A 17024-nucleotide genomic window follows, 5' to 3' on the forward strand; every position below is an offset into this window, starting at 1 on the left:
AGCCACTTGGGTCTGGAGCGGAGCCTGGGAGGGTCCCCAAGTGCAAGGCTGGATAGTCTGGAGACCATACACACACGCACACACACACGCACACACACACACACACACACACACACACACACACTCACACACAGCAGGGCCACCACGGCTGGCGATCGAGAGCCCTCCTCTGCTTTAATGTGGGACACGCCCCGCCCTGCTGAGCCTAGCCCACCTTCAGGGGCCACACACCTACAGGTGCCCACAGATGCACCAGTGTGTGTGCACTTACACACATCAGCCCCACACACGGTCGCTCGGAAACGGCATCCCGGCTTCACACAGTGGGCGACACACGTACGTGTGGTGGATGACCAAGAGCGGGTTCCTTGGACAGACCCAGAGCAGCCCCCCAGCGCTCACCACGCAGGCCTCTCTGGGGTTCACAGAAGGGGCGGTGAGCCCCATCCTCGTCCTTAGGGAGTGGGGTCTCTGGACCAGCAGCAGCAGCAGCACCTGAGAACCTGTCAGAAGTGCTCCGAGTCCTGCCTCTGGGGCCTCCTGCGGGGCTACAACTCCCTGCCGCGCTTCTGACGTGCCAGCCCCTGCGCCCTGGGGACCGTCTGTGCATCATCTCATTTAAAACTCACAAACACACCACCGGCCATCACCTTATTTCTCCCATAGTTTTCAGATGAGGAAGCCAAAGTCCAGTGACCTTAAGAGACTTGCCTGGAGTAACCCAGGCGGACCCCAACCCCGCCCAGCCTGCCAGGCGTGTAGCTCCTGGCCTGGGCTAAGTATGAAGGAGCCCCCCACCCCAGGACCACGCCTGCGTGCCAGCCCCCAGCCCTGCCCCCCCTGGTTCCCTCCCTGTCCCCCCCCAGCCGGTCCTGAATCTTTTCTCAAGAGACAAGGCTGGGCCATCCCAGCAGGGGGTGGGACGAGGGGCGGGAGCCAAAGTCACACCTCGTGAGCAAGCCGCACCTCTGCCAAGGCCCTCACCCGCCCTGCCTGGGGGAGCGGCAGGGAGGACAGAGGCTCCGGGGCTGGCAGATGGCAGCACGGTGAGCATGTCCCGGACCCCAGCCCTGCCCGCACCCCACAGCCCGGAGCAAAGCCTGCTGGGCAGCTGACCTGCGGAATGCCAAGGCCACAGCTCTGTGCTCACCTCATCCGACCCAGATGATTTACCAGGATGTTTCCTGCTCTGAAACTGTGCCTTAGATTCTAGATTTGCATGGGACATGTGAGAAGTCTGGCCAGGACATGGGAGTCTGAAATGCGAATGGCTGTGGACCCGGCTGTCTGCTCAGCCTAACCTCATCTCCGCTCGAGGCTTGGGAGTGACCCCCTGTCCCCCCTGACGTGCCTGGCTTTGCACCTACGCCTCTGTCCCCCACATACGCACGCACCCAAGAGGACCCTTCTTCTCTAGCATATCTGGGCAGGGCGTCAGGGCTCAGGAGGAGCGAGGAGTCAGGCCCCTCATCCCAGACCCAGAGGCCGCCATGGCGGCCTGTGATTTTGTGACTGATGCCAACATCTCGCCCGACCTTGAGAGCAACGCCACGGGCATCACGGCCTTCTCCATGCCCGGCTGGCAGCTGGCGCTGTGGGCCACGGCCTACCTGGCCCTGGTGTTGGTGGCCGTGACGGGCAATGCCACGGTCATCTGGATCATCCTGGCCCACCAGAGGATGCGCACGGTCACCAATTATTTCATTGTCAACCTGGCCCTCGCTGACCTCTGCATGGCTGCCTTCAATGCCGCCTTCAATTTCGTCTACGCCAGCCACAACATCTGGTACTTCGGCCGTGCCTTCTGCCACTTCCAGAACCTCTTCCCCATCACGGCCATGTTCGTCAGCATCTACTCCATGACCGCCATCGCCGCTGACAGGCAAGAGGGGGCTGGCGGGGAAGCCGGGGAAGCTGTCTCACTTTGTCGGGGCTCAGACAGTGCCGGTGACTTGTCCATAGTCACACAGCAAGTTAACAGTCGAACTCAGGGAATTGCCTCCCAACTCAATCACGATCTTAAAGTGTGCATCTGGGGCACCTGGGTGGCTCAGTCAGTTAAGCATCCGACTTCGGCTCAGGTCACGATCTCGCGGTTCATGGGTTTGAGCCCCGAGTCGGGGCTCTGTGCTGACAGCTCGGAGCCTGGAACCTGCTTTGGATTCTGTGTGTGTGTGTCTCTCTCTCTGCCCCTCCCCTGCTCACACTCTGTCTCTCTCTGGGTCTAAAAGATGAATAAACCTTAAAAAAAATTTATTTTAGTAAAAATGAATAAATAAATAAATAAAAGTATGCATGTGGAAGACAAAAGAGCATGGAACCAAAGCAGGCAAAGTTAAGGTTAGACCCAAGGAAGAACTTGGCACTGGATGGTTGTTCAAGGCTGTCAGGAGAGAAGGGCCGTGTTTAGGGAACTTCTAGAGTATTCTTCTCTGGAGTTGATCTCTTTTGGCGTCTTTCTTTTACTACAAGGACATGGCTTATACTGTTTTCCTATTCCTAGATAGATTATACTGGGAAGGATTTAATATTGCATGCAGTTACCATACAATTACAATGGGTCCAATTACTTTCCCAATCCTGTTCTCAGGGGGCCGCAGGCTGTGGCCTTCTGCTGAAGGCCGGGAGGGTGGAGGAGTGATCAGTGGAGCCAAATGCAGTCCTTCTGAAGCTGGTTGGGGCAGGCAGGGCACAGTTTGGCCTCAGAAGGGGACTGTGTGACCCTGGGGAAGAATGGTTGGGACAGATAGCAAACAAAAAGGGACACAGAAAGACAGCAGGTGTATGTCCAGGAGGGGCAGGCCTGGGACCCTCAGAGACACAGATCCCTTGTCAGGATGGTTTGAAGGGGCATGAGCCCTGCTGTCCCCTACCACTGCCCACCCCCCCCAGTCTCCATCTCCAGGCGTCTGCCCAGTGACACACAGCAGCTGGCTCTTGTCTGCTCCGGGCTGTTTTGCTATGGAGTTTCCCTAAAGATTTCATTTGAGAAATGTATTTCTACTAATTAAAAATGAAAAGAAAAGTTCGAAAACCATTGGTCTAGGCCACGCTTCTGATTTTGTACCCAGGCCAACAGAGGCCAGAGACAAGCAGGATCGCCAGCAAGTCAGGGTCAGGGCCAGCGGCCCAGAACCCAGAAGGCTCAGCTCTCAGGAAGGGGCGTGTCCCTCCTCATCTGACCACACCCCCTGCCCCCGCCAAAAGCACCTCAGTACCCCTGGATGTCTCTGCAAGTCCACTAACAAGTTCTTCTCATTCACTCAACAAATATTCGAGTGCTCCCTCTGTTTCAGGCATTGGGGAATATACACCAGAAGGAAAAATAGTCCTTGAAATCAGGCCTCATGGAACTTGCATTTTAAGGTGGGGAGGGGGGGGAGTCTGGAGACCAGGCAAGAGGCTGGTGAACAATAATCCAGGTGAGAGAGGATAGTAGCTCAGGCTGGGGTGTTAACAGTGAAGCCCCGTCCATTCGTTTCTTCATTCATTCATATGTTCAAGGCCAACTATGTACAGATACTGTTCTGGCCATTGGGGCAAAAAACAGATAAACACGGCTGCCCTGGTGAGAATTTAAATAATAAACACATGAATAAATTGTACGTTGTATTTTGAAGTCATGAGGGCTGTGGAAAAATACCAGGGAGAGGCGAGGGGACCCCAGGTGCCGGGCTGTGTGTTGGGGTGGGGGCAGGCTGGAGCGCTAGACAGGGTGTGGGGTAGGCCCCACTGTGGGGAGGGTTTGGAGCCAGGATGGGAGGAGGTGAGAGAGAGAGCCCTGTGAGCTCTAGGGAAAGATCAATCCAGGGAGAGGGCACAGCGGCAGCAAAGGCCCGTGGCAGGGTGGTGCCTGGTGTGCGTGAGGGGCCCCAGGAAAGACCGTCCTCACCGAGACAGGGTAGAAAAGCTCAGGGGGCACAGAGTCAGCACTCCCCTGGTGCCTAGAACACGCGGATGTCAACTTCCCTGCTTAGGGCAAGGTCATCCTATGGTCCAGACCTTGTCTCCAGGTTCAGATTAACCCCAGAGAGGAAGGCCCAGGGGTCATCCAGGACCAAAGTCACCTCTGGTGCATTTAAAGGACACAAATACATAGGAATAATGGCACTTTCAAGTCCTAAACCCCTGCTGCCTGCAGGCACTTCTCAAGCATCTCATTCCCTTCCCAAGACAACCACAGGGGCTCAAATGACTGTCATCTCACTTTACAGAAGAGGGTGGTTTGAGTCCCTACGGCTGGAAGGTGATGAAGTCAGGATCCACATTTAGATCAAAGCCCCAGAGCTGCCCCTCAACTAACAGAGAAAAAGCTCTCCTCTTTCCCACCCCACCTGCCAGAACAGCAAGGGAACCCCAGCCCCCCAGTTGGCCCGCTGGTCACCTGCCTCATCTGTGGGGAGGAGGCCCCTGAGGAAATGCCACTCCTCTCGTCCTGCTGAGGCACTCAGCCCAGATCCAGGCCATCTTGGGGTAGAGCTGGCCCAGGGCCCGGCCACAGTAAAGGGAGAAGGTCAGTGTCTCAGACAGAGGAAGGAGGGGTCGACAATCATCCAATCCAGATGTGCGTAACTTGTGACCACAGACCGTCACAGAAGTCCCAGGGGTCATCAGCTTCTGTGGGGGTGAAAACTCACTGTTCCAAATGGAGGCAACAAACCACATTTTGCTGGGATTCCAGCAGTGCCTGGGGCCACGTCACCGATAGAAATCACAGATACCTCTGTTGTGCAGAAATCTCCAAGCATCGACTACAGTCGTCACTACTTAAAAATTACCACGGGGGCGCCTGGGTGGCGCCGTCAGTGAAGCGTCCTACTTCAACTCAGGTCATGATCTCGCGGTTTGTGAGTTCGAGCCCCATGATCTCGTGGTTTGTGAGTTCGAGCCCCGCGTCGGGCTCCGTGCTGACAGCTCAGAGCCTGGAGCCTGCTTCGGATTCTGTGTCTCCGTCTCTCTCTGTCCCTCCCCCACTCATGCTCTGTCTCTCTCTGTCTCTCAATAATAAATAAATGTTTTAAAAAATTTTTTAAAAAGTTACCATGACAGCAGGGGTGGGGGTGGTGCACCTGGGTGGCTCAGTCAGTCGAGCGTCTGACTTTGGCTCAGGTCATGATCTCATAGTTCATGAGTTCTAGTCCTGTGTAAGGCTTGCTGCTGTCAGCTCAGAGCTGGTTTCAGATCCTCTGTCCCCACCACTCTTTGCCCCTCCCCTACTCGTGCTCTCAAAAATAAATAAATATTAAAAACAAATCTATCATCGGTTCCAGACTTGCTGCTAGATCTTGTTTAGTGGGTTGATAAAGAAGCGTGCATATTGCTGTGCCCCAAATCTATTTTATATTTCGCTAACTGTATTCCAGTATAACTGATTGTCTTTGTAATCCTGTGTAATTTATTCACATGAAAACTGTATTCCGAGGAGGGCCCCCCCATCTCGCCCCACACCCTCCCTCTTGTGAGGCGGCAACCAAAGCCCCCGGTCACAGGGCACAGCATAAGAGAAGCAGTGTGGGGTCCCGTGTCTTTGGTGGATGGTGCTCTTTGGATCCTTTGACCTTGGAAGCCGGCGGCTACCCCCAGCTCTCCCTTCCTTGGTCAGGGCCGTGACCCATGAGGCCTCAGCCCCACCAGGCTCCTGGACGTTCCCGCAGCGGCTTCAGAGGTCCCGGGAGCAGAGGGGAACTGCACGACTTGGTTCAGGGCCAGTGCTGCCTCTTCCAGCTGGTTCTTCCCCTTCTGCAAGCCTCAGTCTCCTGGTGCAGAAAATGGAGAGAACAACCCCTGCCTGAGATACTCAGGCCAAACAGCAGCTCAAATCCTCAGAGGTTCCCCCAGAGAGAGGCAGGAGCTGAAGAGACAAGCCTGTTTCTGGCCGACTTCTTGGAAGAGGTGACTTTTCACTTGGACTTTAGTGAATCCAGAGTGGAAGGAGAAATTTCAGGCTGAGGAGGAAGAAATGCCCCCTACAGAGGGTCACACAGGCAGGGCTGTTCCTTGACCAGAATGAGCCAGGGAAGGTGCGGGAAGCAGTGGCACAGGAGGTGAGAAAGTAAGTGCGTTGGCCATGTGCAGAGGGCCTTGAATGCCGAGTTTAAAGGTTTGGGCCTGCTGTGTCTGGTAACCTAACCATGTGCCTATTTACATTTGAATTAGTTAAAACTTAAAACTCTGTTCCTCAGTCATATTAGCCACACTTCCAGTGTTCATGGCCATGTGTGGTTATGGCTACTGAACAGGACAGTTTATATATGGAGCATTTCCACCCCTGCAGAAAGCCGACAGGCAGGGCTGGTTTGGGCTGTGTCCGGGAGACTGTCGGGTTCCGCTAAGGTTTCTGAGCAGAAGAGGGACAGCATAGGGCCAAGGGGCCCGGTGGCTTTTGGCAACTGTTTTGAGTGGACTTCCAGTGTGGCCACACCGCCCTCTGGTGGCCATTTGAGAGTAAGTCCGCCCCCAGGGAGGCGATGAGGTGAGGCCTGGCCTGGGGTTTTCGGGCACTGGCTGCTGTGTGGCTGTGGGAGAGTCACCAGCCCAGGTGGCTCTCTGCAGGGGCCCAGCACGGCGTGGGAAATGGGGCTCTGGCCGGGGGGAGGGGTGCCCGCCACTCACACAGCACTCTGCTCACAGGTACGTGGCCATCGTCCACCCCTTCCAGCCGCGGCTCTCAGCCCGCGGCACCAGAGCAGTTATTGCAGGCATCTGGCTGCTGGCCCTGGCCCTCGCCTTCCCCCAGTGCTTCTACTCCACCATCACCACGGACCAGGGCGCCACCAAGTGTGCGGTGGTCTGGCCCGAAGACAATGGCGGCAAGATGCTCCTTTTGTAAGGCCTGGGCCGTGGGGACCATAGTGTGTGTGTGTGTGTGTGTGTGTGTGTGTGTGTGTGCACGTACGGGTGCAGGTGTCTGTGAGCGCTTGGGATTACGTGAGTACCTGTCTGTGCTAACAGTTTCACTTAGCACGTACCACGTGTTGGGCTTGACATACATGAAGCCACTTCACTCCCCTAACACTACCGGGGACACATGTAGTATTAGTCCCAGGTTTCAAATGAGGACGCTGAAGCCCTAAAAACTAATAGGCCCAAGGTCCCAGAGCCAGCAGGTGGTGAAACGAGGGTTTAAACCCAGGCGGTCCTGCCTGAGAGCTCACCACTGCCTCCCCACACGGCTACTTAGACAAGGACACATGCATCCTCAAATGAGGACACGCCCGTGTGCACATGTGCGTGGGACACCGGGTGTGTGGGCACGCGGCTCCCACTGACGTCTGCGCGTGTGTGTGGAAGTGTGTGCGCGCACAGGTGTGTGTTTGGGGGAGGCCACCGCGAATGCTCAGGGTACTGAGGCAGAAAGAAAGGGCAGGTGACCGAGCCGGGGATGTTTTCCGGGGGATGTCTGGTGCCCGCCTCACGCTGAGTGGCCACCACGAGTGGGGGAGACTAGGAAGAAGAACGCAGGCCCGGGCCAGCCATTGTGTGACCCTGGGTAAGTCCTTTCCCTTGCTGGGCCTCAGTGTGCCCAGTTCTCACCGCGTGGACCCCCCACCCCCACCCCCATGCGTGGCCTGGCGGTTTAGCAGAGGATAGAGAATTTGCTGAGGTTTTGCAAGTCAGTAGTTGGGGCAGAGTCCTGCCCTGTCCCTCATAGTCACTTGACCTTTCTGACCCTTTGGCTCCTCTCGTAGGCGGTAACTCGGAAGAGAACTCGTTGGAAAGTTGCTGTGAGCATGCGCGAGAAAATGTATATGACGCCGTTAGCGCCGCACCTGGCACGGAACTGGCACCCACTATGTAGTCGTTGAAGCAGGGGACACATGAAAACAAACGTGGAGGTGGCAGATTTAGTCCAACAGAGGCCCAGCTGCCCCAAGCAGGAGGATGCGGAGGCTTTGGCGGAGGGCTGCCAGGTCACCATGGCAACACAGCCCCCACCCTCCGCCTCCTTTAACACCCCTCCCCCATCGCCCGCCCCTGCACGGTTTCCATCTGCCCCAAGCACCAGCCAGAAGAGGGCCTCGCTGTGGCCTTCAGTGCTAGGCAAGAAGCCTGAGAAGCCTGTTCCCGGGGACTGACGAGTTTTGAGGGCGGCCTCTGCCCTTAACTCTATTCCGCTCCCCGACCCCTGCCCTGCCCCCAAGGGCAAGGTCCCCGTACCGAAGGCTCAGGGAAGGGTGGAGAGCAGAATATTTTGTGACTGACCACTGGGGGGCAGTGTTTCTCCGCCTTAACACACGCCTTTCTGCCTAAGAAGGGGCCCGGAGAGGGGACCAGGAATAATAACTCAGGGCACCCAGCACCAGCTCTCTGGGGATGGTGAGTTCCGACCCTGATTCAGGCGCCAAGAAAAAACAGGAAGTCTACTTCGGTGTTACTTAGAATTCCGTGAGGATTTGGGCAAAGCCTGGTCTTCTGTGTGAGAATGTAGTCTTTGTTCTTGGGTGGGGACACTTGAGGGCTCCACCCTCACAGGCACACATCCTGGGTGTATCGGAATCTGGTGAAATTACAGATGCCCCCTCCAGGAAAATGCGCATAGATCCCTAAAATCAACACACACACACAAATCCAGGCAATGAAAGGACGCATTCCTGATCTGGGGCAGGCCCCAGATGACCCCCACAGCCCCTTGGTGCTCCCCTCTGTGTAGGAACCTAGCCCAGGGTGAATTCCTATCCTGAACCGTGTCCCAAGGAAAGGCAACAGAGTGATATCCCTCATACTTGGGAAGGACCTTAGGCATTACAAATGGGGAAACTGAGACTAAGGGAGAGAGCAGACTTGCCTGAGGTCACCCTTAGAAGTTAGAGGCTGACCAAGAACTCAGTTCTGGCTTCACAGAGCTGACCTCTAGTGATAGGGAAATCGTTTTTTGGTAGTGATTAAATCTGTAGAGCTGTTTCATGTGTCACAGACTTTCTGCGCCTCTCTGGGGCTCTGTTTCCCTCCAGACACCGAGGCTGGTGGCCCTGCTGATCCCCAAGGTCTATCTAGCTCAAATACTCTGTGACCTCACTGCTCCTCCCTGCCCTTACTTGCTCCACAGCAGGACTAGCTGAGGAGCCCGGGGTCTGGCAGTCCCCAAGAGCAAGCAAGCAGAATTCTAAAATTCTTTTAGGGAAGACATTTGCTGGAGCCACCCGCTCCCCTCCCTCTCGGTGGCAGCACCTCTCGAAACCGGCCGGCGCACGGGTCATGGGGGGTGGGGGCCTTGGGAACACTTCAGCCCTCGCAGGAAAAGGTCACGTGGCAAGGCCACGGGTCTCAGGCCCTTTCACGAGGTGCCCCCACCCAGGCCCTGTTGGAGACGAGCTGCAGCGTCACTCAGACACTGGCGTGGCCAGCACACATCTCCTTCACACCATCTTTCCAAAAGGAAGAGACACGGCTCAACACAGCCCGGCTTGCTCTCCACGGGGGCTAGATGAGGAAACGTCAGTGGCATTCGGGGCCACTTGCTCGAAGGTGGTGCGAGAGAAGGTCTGCTGGCATGAGCCATGTTCCCAACCCAATGCTGATGGGCAGGGAGAGATGACCAATGTCCTGTAGTGACTCTGTTGTCGCTGCCCCGTTCCCTGATAAGGCTGCCGGTGCAGGGTGGAAGCATGTCAACTCCAGAAAAATCTACGTCTCCAGACAGACAGATGCAGATACAGACTATATATATAATCTATCTAATACAGGTGCACATACACATGTCATATATACGCAGGATTCTGGAAGAAAATAGTCCAAATTATTACCGTGGTGAGGATGCAATGAGTGATTTTACTTCCTCCTTTGTGCTTAATGGCATTTTAAATGTTAAACAAATGTACTATTTGGTTAACTTTTTCATTCCTAGCTATTTCCTTTTTTGGTAGTATTTGTCACCTGGAGGGACGCAGGGGAGAAAACGCTGGTGTCTCTTTTGCAGCAAGGGAAGCCCTCTTTGGGCATAAATGCTAGCCCGTGTTGCCTTTTTAAAATTTTTAAGTTAAATCAAGGCTTGGGAGGTGGTCCAGGGTGGCTAGCCCAGAGTTGGCTTAGGGACGCTCGCGGGGTCCGGGGGACTGAGCGCTGACGGATGCCGAAGTCGCCCCCGGGCCGTCCCGTGCCCAGGCCTTTGGCTCTCCCTCCAGGTACCACCTCGTGGTGATCGCCCTCATCTACGTGCTGCCTCTCGTGGTGATGCTCTTCGCCTACAGTGTCATCGGCCTCACGCTCTGGAGACGCGAGGTCCCCAGGCACCAGACGCACGGCGCCAGCCTGCGCCACCTGCAGGCCAAGAAGAAGGTGGGCGCCGGGGGCGGTGCTCGGCGGGGGGCGGTGCCTCTGCCCTCACTGTGTTCCGCTCCCCCGCCCCCCCATGTCCGGCCCCCAGAAGGTCTCAAAGCTCCTGTCTGGGCCCCGCCTCGGGGCCTCACCCTTCCGGGCTCGCAGCCCGCCCCTGCGGGGGGTGCGGGTGAGAACAGGATCCACCCTAACTTGCCCGGTCCCCAGTCCCTGAACAGAGCCTGAGTTAGTTCTTCCCGGGAGGACAGCTTGCCTTTGGCCTTTGGCCAAATACGAAGTTAAAGGAACTTCCCAGAATGTCACGAGAATCGGAGAATCCTAAAACCCCACGGAATTTCAGATACTCCCAAGAATCTTAGAATAATAGATTCTCAGAAATCTCAGACGTTTTGAGAAATCGAAATGTTGAATTTAAGAAGCCCCACAAAAGCACAGGAGGCTCCCGTATAGAATCACAGGAGAATTCTCAAATGTTGGAACTGGAGACCTCCGAGCTCTTGGAGACTGGGTTGGAGTCCAGCTGTATCCAGTCTGCATTCCATTTCCAACCCAAGGGCCGGCGTGCCCCCTCCTCCTGCCATTCAGGGCCCCCCCCAAGGAGTCTGTGATTCAGACATCCTCCCGTCTCTCCCAGTCAAAGCTGATCTTTGCCGTGGCCCCTTCCTGTTAGGCATCCAGGGGGAGGTAATGGTTAATCCCATCATGTATCAGGTCAAAGTCTCATGTCTTTGAGGCTTCATGTCTGCTACTAGGCATTTTTCACAGGGCAATTCAGGGAGGTGATGGGATATGGGATGAATGTCCCTCCTCATGACATTGGACATCCCTCCTCATGACATCAGGGACCATCTGAATGTCCCTCCTCATGAAGAGCTGGCCTCCACTTGCCCTCCATTCCCCCTGGGGTACTGGCCCACACTCAGGAGGGCCTGCAGAGACCAGGCCGGGAAGGGAGAAAGGTCAGGGAGCAGGCCCCCGGGCAGAGGCTGGGGTCCCCGACTAGAGTCTCACTACCTACGGATAGAAGGGCTGTGGCAGACACAGATCCCAGGCAGAGGGGCACCTGGGAACCCTTAGCTGGCAGAGGGGAGCCCCCCAAGGATGGGGTTAAGAGCTAGAGCTCACCCACCGTCCAGGGAGGGGAGCTGCTCTGAGTCAGGGGTCGGGACACCTGCTAGAGGAGGTGGCCACTGAGCTGGGCCTCAAGGACTTGAGGACAGCAGTGTGGGCAGAGGGGCGGGCCTGAACAAGAGCCCCGAGGTGCAGGGCCCGGGAGTCAAGGCGGTGTGTGTTCCAGGGGACTCGAGGGCTTCCCAAACTGGCCTGAGGGGTGCCCTGCTGCCACCCTTGGAGGGTTGGGGGGGGCAGGGGGCTTCCAGGCTGAGGAGTGACCTGAGCCTCTCCCGGCCCAGTTTGTGAAGACCATGGTGCTGGTGGTGGTGACCTTTGCCGTCTGCTGGCTGCCCTACCACTTCTACTTCATCTTGGGCAGCTTCCAGGAGGACATCTACTACCACAAGTTCATCCAACAGGTGTACCTGGCGCTCTTCTGGCTGGCCATGAGCTCCACCATGTACAATCCCATCATCTACTGCTGCCTCAACCACAGGTGAGCCCTTGGCCCTCTCCTCAGCCCTCAGGGCCCCACGGCCCGGCCTGGTCGCATCTGGGCATCCCTGCACAGCTTGAGCCTGCGCCCCTCGCCCCCACAGGAGGTTGCCATCCCCCCGGTGAGCCCACCGCTCAGTCCTCGCTCGGGTCTGGGCCTGGCTTGAGCCCCACCTCCTCGCCAAAGCCTCGCCCCATTGCCCAGGCCCTAGTTCCTACCGTTGGTCTGCTCCTGCTCTCTCTTCTGAGCCTACATTTGGGACGAGGAGAAGAGAGAAGGGGCAGAGATGGAGGGAGTAGGGTCAGAGAGAGGCCAAAAGGCAGAGAGGGAGGAAGGAGCTGGGTAAAGGAGGTGGGGACTTATTCTGCCCTGACATTTTTAAGAGCTTTCTGCAATGACGAAGAGCCAAGGACTTTCCTTGGGCCAGGTGAGCAGCACCAACCCCACAGTAGGAAGAGCTCAGTCGGGGCCCCAGGGCCAGGACTGGAGAGAGAGCAGGCTGCTCCCTGGGTAGGTTACAGTGCATTTCCTGCCCTCAAAGGGCAGGAGGAGTGACCTTGGCAGTCAGCCAGGGAGGAAGGCACCAAGTTCTTACTCCTCCCTCAGACACACCTGGTGCTCCCAGCCCTGTACGTCTGGGGAATTGGAGGCCCACAGAGGGGCTGGTGTTTGCTCTGGGGCCCTAGGGGAGGTGGAAGGCGGTGGCCCAGGTAGGAACCCAGCACCCAGGTGCCCTGCTGCAGAGTGGGCTCGTCAGGCTCAGGAATCCCTGAGGGAGGGTCAGGTAAGAGGAGATGAGAGGTGGACAGGGAGGCCTGGTCTCAACCAGACAGTGACGTCGGGCAAGGTTGGGCCTCTGTGTTCATGCCTTTTACCACCCGCTGCCCGTGTGTCCAGGTCACTCGTGATGCCATCAGGGTCTTTGTTGCTCAGATATCCCACGTGCCTGGGGCGGGCCGGAAGGAAGTGAGAAAATTCTGGGTTTTTTTTGTTTGTGTGTGTGTGTGTGTGTGTGTGTGTGTGTGTGTTTAATGGGTGACAAAACCCTCCACTGTCCACGGAGAGATAAAAAGTAGATAATAGGAGGAAGGGAGGTGTTATCCCCATTTTACAGATGAGGAAATGGAGCCTCAGAAAGGAAGACTCCTGAACTGTATACACAAAGCAACAGGGCCAGGATTGCATGTATCTCCAAGGCCTGTAACCTTAACACCACACCACACATTTCCCTTGAGGCAGCTTATAGAAGAGCTTGGAGACAGGGACTGTCACATCAGGGAGGGGCCCCCAGCACCGCGTGTCTGTGCATTGGTCACTCCCCTGTTACCCAGTGACAGTCCCCGAGAGTCTGAACAACTCCCCAGGCTCTACGCATTTCTGAAATAACCTCAGAATCTTCAGTAGTTGGTGACACTAGCTCTAGAGCAGGACCGGTGCTCCTGGCAGCAGCCTTCATTCATTCACAATACGCTCACAAGTGGCTACATGTGCCCGCACTGTTCCAGGCACCTGGGACACACCAGTGCGCGAAAGCAGATGATTCCTTCCCTCGAGACGCTCACATGCTAGTGGGGAGACAGACAATAAGCAAGCGTAATGAGTCCGTGAGTCACACAGTGTATCAGGTGGGAAGTTCTAGGGGAAAGAGGAAAACCAGAGCTGGGGAAGGGACGGCAGGAGGTGCCGGGGGAGCGCCGCGTTACAGGATGGTCAGAGTAGGCCTTATTGAGGCCTAGCTGTCTGGGGAAGGACTCCGAGCGGAGGGAACAGCCAAGGCAAGGTCCTGCGGTCGAGATAAGGACTTGGGCCGCTACTCTGCCGAGAGGAGCCCAGCGGAGCTGAGTTGGAGAGACGCGTACTCTGACTTGCCTTTTAAAAGAATCGCCTGGCAGCGCGTTGGAACTGGACGACCGCGGGGCGGGCAGAGCAGCAGGGGATGGGAAGGCTGTTGCAGGGATCCAGGTGAGAGACGGGGGTTTCAGACTGGGGTGACAAGTAGTCAGAGTCTGGATGTTACTAAGGTAGAGCCAACAGAATGATGGAGGGGAGGCGGCATGTGAGAGAAGGTAAGGACGGACGGCTCCGGGTTCTGGGCATGAGCAGCCGGAAGGACGGCCACGGGGGCAGGGGTGGGAGGGGAGGAGGGGGAGCTCCGGGTGGGACATGCTGGGTGTGGGCGGAAGGGGCAGAGGCCGAGAAGCTCCCACAATAGAGACATTTATTGGGCCCCCCGCCCCATGGAATCTTACAGAGCTACAAGGTGAGGAACCAAAGTCAGGCCTGCTCTTCTGGAACATGGAACCCTGTGTCCCCTGGGCTGTCACCCAGGGTCTCACTGATTTCTGCTCCTCTCTGACAGGCCAGTGTTCTCTGCCAGCCCATTTCCTCCATTGTCTGCTCCCCCTTCTTTTTCTTTTTTTTTTTTTTTTTAATGTTTTTATTATTTTTGAGTGATATAGAGACAGAGCACGAGCCGGGGAGGGGCAGAGAGAGAGGGAGACACAGAATCTGAAGCAGGCTCCGGGCTCCGAGCTGTCAGCACAGAGGCTGATGCGGGGCTTGAACTAGGGAACTAGTGAGATCATGACCCAGGCTGAAGTCGGTCGCTTAACAGACTGAGGCACCCAGGCGCCCCTGTCTGCTTCCCCTTCTAATTTAGATTTTAGTGTGGTCATGGGGAGAATTCTTTTTTAAGCAAATGTACCCAAACTAGGATTTTCTTTCAAAGCAGCCCCCTTGGGAGAGCGTCTTTACCGCACCCAACACTGCCAAAGCCCAGATTTCTTAAGACTCCTCTAGAAAACTCCTTTAGGGGCCAATTAACAAATCAAACAAAAAAACTCTGTTGTTTCTTTAAATCGTATTTGGTTTCTTTTTGTCTGTAATAACAAATGGTCTGATTTGGCTTCGTCACCCACTTCGGTCACTAGACTTAGCTCCAGATTACTTCTGGATGTTTCCAAAAATCAAATCCGCTGAGGAGTGTGTCTCCCAAGAGATAGTGAACCATGATGGGCAATTAGGAGAGCGCAAAATTCCCGCGGGGGACAGCCGCAGGGCAGTTCCTGTAACTGCCCCCTCACCCCTCTGCTCCACGTGACCCTCTGTCTCTCAGGTTTCGCTCCGGATTCCGGCTTGCTTTCCGTTGCTGCCCATGGGTCACGGCGACTGAGGAGGATAAGATTGAGCTGACTCACACTCCATCCCTCTCTGTGAAGGTCAACAGGTGTCACACTAAAGAGACTTTTTTCATGGCTGGGGACACAGCCCCCTCCGAGGCTACCAACGGGCCGGCCGGGGGTCCCCAAGACGGGCTGCCTACTGAACCCTGAAGCCTTGTGCCTGGCTGCTGGGTCAGGCTTCGCACCCTTTGAGAAGTAGCCAGTTGAGAGGTCCAGATGTGAAAGTCTGACCCACGCCCCAGCCTTCAGCACATCCGTGGAGAGACAAGATGGGGCCAGGAACTCTGCAGTGGGTGCTAACTCTTGAGAGGGCCCAGTCACCCCTGACCGTGCTTCACGGCAGCCAGGAAGAGTCAAAGAAGACGGTGTAAGCTAACGCTGGTCTAATCCAGGTGCCGCACGCCCCGAAGTCTTCCTGGAGCACACAACTTAATGAGTGGACTGGATCCGGTATAAAAGAAACGCGGCAACTGTGATAAAAGGCAACCGACTTCCAGCGTTGGGGTAACAGGGAGTTCCGGGTACCGTGGCAGCTGGAGGGCCAAGGGGACAGCTGCCGATCAGCTCCAGACAAATGTCGCCGTGTGGTAATGGGGGCCCACGGTTGCCAGACCTTCTAAATCTCTCGAGACACGCCAGAAATCCAAACTTGTGGGGCTTCCAGACTTGTATGTACAGTTTGGCTCACGTTTTTATAAATATTGGTTAAACCAAACTGAACACCCGTGGGCAGCACCCACTGATTTATGATCAGGCTACGGACACAGGGAGGAAGCTTCTTATTTTGCAAAGGCTGTGAGTGGATCCGACCGGGGCTTCTCTGCTTCAGCATCTGAACGCAGATCCAGCTCAGTGGAGGTGGTGGTTGAGTCAAAAGGAGCCTCAGCTGCGTTGCCTCAGACCAGTCACCATGAACTAGCATGCCAAACACGTGTTAAGCGCTTCATAAACAGTCACCGTGATTTTTCTCAACACCAAGCCGGCGATTTCACACGAATGCCTCCAGGAAGTGGGCACCAGCCTTCACCCTCGCTCCAGCAACAAGAAGGTGACGGGCAGAGAACGCCGACCGTCTCGACTCCCAGAGAGCTCCAGGCCCGGCCCAGTCCACCGCAAGGACATCCTTCTCCCCGCTTGCCGACTCACCCTGCACACCCCCCGCCCCTCCGGAAGAACCACATAACGCTGTAAATGCACAGCAAGAGAGTTTAATGCCGTGTTGCCCACAAAGATCACTGTGCCATAGGGACTGGCAGCACCAAATAAAGGGACTCCGCTCTTGACATGCCAAGGGAACGTGCAGTTAGTCCTGGAGGAAGCCATGTAGGGCTGGAGTCGTGGCTTGGGAGAATCACGTGGCACCTCGATCACCAGGTGCAGACCGATGTGGGATCTGTTGATGAGCCGTGGGGTAGAACAGCAACCTCAAGGTTGAGGTCGGGTAGGGGTGGAAGGGTCAGAGGAAGATCAACTTCCTGGAGAAGGGATTCATTAAAAGTGAGAGAGGAGGACAACGCGGGCAACCTGCTAGCCCGGGCCTGCTGCGAGACTTCATCTGTGCTGGAACAGGGGGCCTACATCGTCTGTTCTCTTGGCAGAGGGTGACCAAGGGCGGGGTCTCCCTGGGGATGGCAGTAGGGAGACCAGAGTTGCACTGTCCTCTCATTAAAGCCAAACAGCCTCTGGAAGGCCCTGGGGGACAGAGGCTTTCCATCGCTCTACCTTCTTAAAGGTGCGGGGGTGGGACCCTGGGCCGGGGCAGGAGGTGGCCAGACAGGTGCTGGAAAACAAGGGGAGAGGCTAGTTCTGTCACCCTTGCAGAGAGTAGAGGTGGTTGTCCCAGAAGAAGGCTGGGGGGCTGAAGAACATGATCTTCACGTCAGACTCTTCCCCCGACCCAGAATCCCCAGGGCTTGGTGTTCACCGCCTCCCCCACCCCGTGTCCTCCCCGCTCTCCA

The 17024-nt window shown here is 56.3% G+C and overlaps 1 protein-coding gene across 1 annotated transcript; it reads left to right on the plus strand.

Annotated features, from left to right (window-relative positions):
* Positions 1-1004: 1004 nt before the first annotated feature.
* On the plus strand, positions 1005-16672 carry TACR2 (tachykinin receptor 2). Its single transcript, XM_060642556.2, has 5 exons — positions 1005-1882; positions 6631-6825; positions 10122-10275; positions 11688-11884; positions 15000-16672. Exons 1-5 carry the CDS (start codon positions 1491-1493, stop codon positions 15214-15216), a joined length of 1155 nt encoding a protein of 384 aa, XP_060498539.1. The 5' UTR covers positions 1005-1490; the 3' UTR covers positions 15217-16672.
* The last annotated feature ends 352 nt before the right edge of the window (positions 16673-17024 follow it).

The sequence above is a fragment of the Panthera onca genome, chromosome D2 (genome assembly GCF_046562875.1).
Source record: "Panthera onca isolate mPanOnc1 chromosome D2, mPanOnc1 haplotype 2, whole genome shotgun sequence".
Classification (NCBI taxonomy): Eukaryota; Metazoa; Chordata; class Mammalia; order Carnivora; family Felidae; genus Panthera; species Panthera onca.